This window comes from Piliocolobus tephrosceles, chromosome 19 (assembly GCF_002776525.5).
Source record: "Piliocolobus tephrosceles isolate RC106 chromosome 19, ASM277652v3, whole genome shotgun sequence".
NCBI classification, from domain to species: domain Eukaryota; kingdom Metazoa; phylum Chordata; class Mammalia; order Primates; family Cercopithecidae; genus Piliocolobus; species Piliocolobus tephrosceles.
Window position 1 is genome coordinate 25,855,013 of NC_045452.1, and position 2,765 is coordinate 25,857,777.

The 2,765-nt window shown below is 51.6% G+C and overlaps 1 protein-coding gene across 1 annotated transcript in view; it reads left to right on the forward strand.

The window, feature by feature from the left end:
- The first annotated feature begins 745 nt into the window (after nucleotides 1-745).
- The window catches only part of SAMM50 (SAMM50 sorting and assembly machinery component), a 43,528-nt gene continuing 41,508 nt past the window's right edge, over nucleotides 746-2,765 (forward strand). Inside the window, exon 1 of the mRNA XM_026447971.1 lies at nucleotides 746-963. Coding sequence (XP_026303756.1) covers nucleotides 943-963 — 21 coding nt within the window. The 5' untranslated portion in view covers nucleotides 746-942. The remainder of the gene's footprint in view (nucleotides 964-2,765) is intronic.

The following is a 2,765-nucleotide window of genomic DNA, read 5'->3' on the forward strand; positions in this document are numbered from 1 at the left end:
TTCTCTATTCTCTTTTTTTTGGGGGTGCAGGGGAGCTGTTTTGCCACCAAAACCTAAGCCCATGGCCATCTTCTTCACCGATATGACTGGTTATCATGTAAGCACCTAGAGGACCCTCGCCCATAATTACTGGCTGCAGGTGAATGAATAACGGTCTTTATCTAGTGCCCACCGTGTGCCCGACGCTGTGCCGGGAGCTTTGCTTTCCGTCTCTCACAGTAGGCCCTTTTAAGGAACCCCGAGAAGGAAACATGACCATCGTCTTCATTTTGACAATTCTGAGTGGCGGTTCCAATGACTTGAAGGAAAGGAGCCAGGGAACCAATCCGGGTTTGTGTAGCAGATGCCGGTGAGACACGACTACCGCAGGCCGGGGGTGGCCGGACCGGGGGTCTCCCCGCTAAGCCTCGCGGCTTCACCGGCGCGTGGGGACAAGCACAGCACCCTCGGGGTCGGGGTGCCAGGAGGGCTAAGAGCAGCAGGACTCGCGTGACACCCAACAGCTGGCCTGATCTCTTTCAGGCGCCAGCGCCAGACGCCAGACTCCCAGCGGACCCTCTCGCAGACCCAACTTCACCGCGCCCTCCACGCGTCCTCCCCGAACCCTCCACGCACCCTCCACGCGCCCTTCCCGTACAGTCCAAGCCACAGTAGCTTCGCGGATGTCAGTGAACGCTCTTCGCTTGCGCAGTCAAGACGTCCTCCGCGTCCGTGTGAACATCCGGGTCACAGGCTCATAAGGACCAATGAGCGAAGGAACCACGAGCTAGGGGGCGGGGAGAAGGCGGGACATCATGGCCGCCCCCAGTGCTCCGCGTCCGGGGTCTTGTGGGAGTTACCTTGACCTGCAGCTCCGCCACCGCGGACCCGCCTTCTGCCCTCAGCAGCAGACGGTCGGTCACGCCCGGGCAGCTCTGAGAGGCGGCGGCTGGAGAGGGAACCATGGGGACTGTGCACGCCCGGGTAAGAGGCCCAGCGACCCGCGGGCTGCGAGGCCTCTGGGCCAGCAGGGCAGACGGGCGCCGCTGGGAGACGCTGTCGTGGCTGCGCCCAGGGTTCCCCGGGAGAGAGGGCGCCGAGGGTTCCGGGCTGGGTGGAGGAGTCCGAAAAGATGTCGCCTCAGGCCAGCGAGTCTCTCAGACCTTCGAGCAGGAACCTGATACTCAGGAGAGACGAGACTTGCTCAAGGTCACTCAGCGAGTCGGTGGCCCAAAGGACTTGCGAACTTTCTGTGATATCTTAGACCGCAGTGAATGTGCTTTTTCTTTGCATGATTTTAAGTTTTCTGTTTTTGCTGGTCACTTCCAGCTTTTTCCCGCTCAGCCGCTGCTGGAGCCGTTGTAGACTCCTAAAGCAACAAGAATCCTTTGAAGTCTTCTAACTCAAACCTCGCTAGGGGTCCTCTTTTCTCCTGTTTAACGTGCAAAAGACGGAACCGCTCCCTGCCTTGCTTTTTTGAAGCGGAAGTAGTAATAATACCTACCTCGCCTGGCTTTAGAGCGAATTAAAAGAAAATGCATGTGAATACTTGGGTGCCTGGCGCCTAACTAACTATACTGGTTGCCAAACTCCTCTTGTTTATCCTAATCTTAAATAAGGGCCAGATAATGAGTGACTTCTCCAAAGTCACATAGTTACTGCTTCCAAATGGCCTAAAACCTCAAATTTCCTGAGTCTCAGCCCCAACACTACTTTTCTACTACAGCTTGGATTGTTTGACTTGACCTACATAGACGTTTTCAGTAGTTCCCCATTAACTTCCAAAAAAATTTAGCACAGAAGTCGCAGCCTGGCATCCATAATTGGACTTAACTTCCCTTTATGTGTCTTCCATTCAGATCAAACACCATTTCTCTTCTGACATCTCTTTGTGTAACTGTAATAGGTCTGTTGCTCAGTGTGCTCAGTAAGTCAATACACCGAGACACTGGGTTGCAGCAGAGTTTCAGTTGCAGGGCCGCTGAACAAGGAGATGGGAAAACAGAGGAAACCTCGAATCCATCTCTTTCAGGAGTTTGGACCTAGTGTTTTTGCTGAAGTGTGGAGATCCTCGGTTGATGGAAGAGTGCAGGGTGAAGTTATGGGACAGGGAGATGAGGAAACTTCTCATGCTGATTCTATTCCTCTGTTGGGGGAAGGAGTCTTCAAACTGGTTGACAGCGTCAGTTTTGCTGGAATTCAAGATCTGAAAAACATCTAAAGCAACTCTTAAGCAAAAGCCTTATGATTCTGATTTTAGAAATCCTATCTAAAATCAATGGGGATGCAAATAGTGTCTGTGATTTTTGGTTACAAGGAAGTAGGTCAAAGTGCAACCTGAGCTCTTCCTACCATCTTGGCTCCTGTGGAGGCTTGCTGGGAACAGGACTTCTGAAAGGACATGTGTGTGGAAGGCTGTGGTCCAAGGCCATTTTTGCTGGCTGTAAGCGGAGTCTGGAACCAAAGTGAGCACATAGCTCTTCTTAAAATTGAAGGTGTTTATGCCTGAGATGAAACAGGATTCTATTTGGGCAAGAGATATGCTCATGTATACAAAGCAAAGAACAACATAGTGACTCCTGGCGGAAAACCAAACAAAGCCAGAGTAATCTAGGAAAAGGTAACTTGGGCCCACGGAAACAGTGGCATGATGCGTGCCAAATTCTGAAGCAGTCTTCCTGCTTAGGCTATTGGACACAGAATCTGAGTAATGGTGTACCCCTCAAGGATTTAAACTAATGAAATGTCAATAAATCAATGTGGATTTGTGCTCTTGAAAAAAAAAA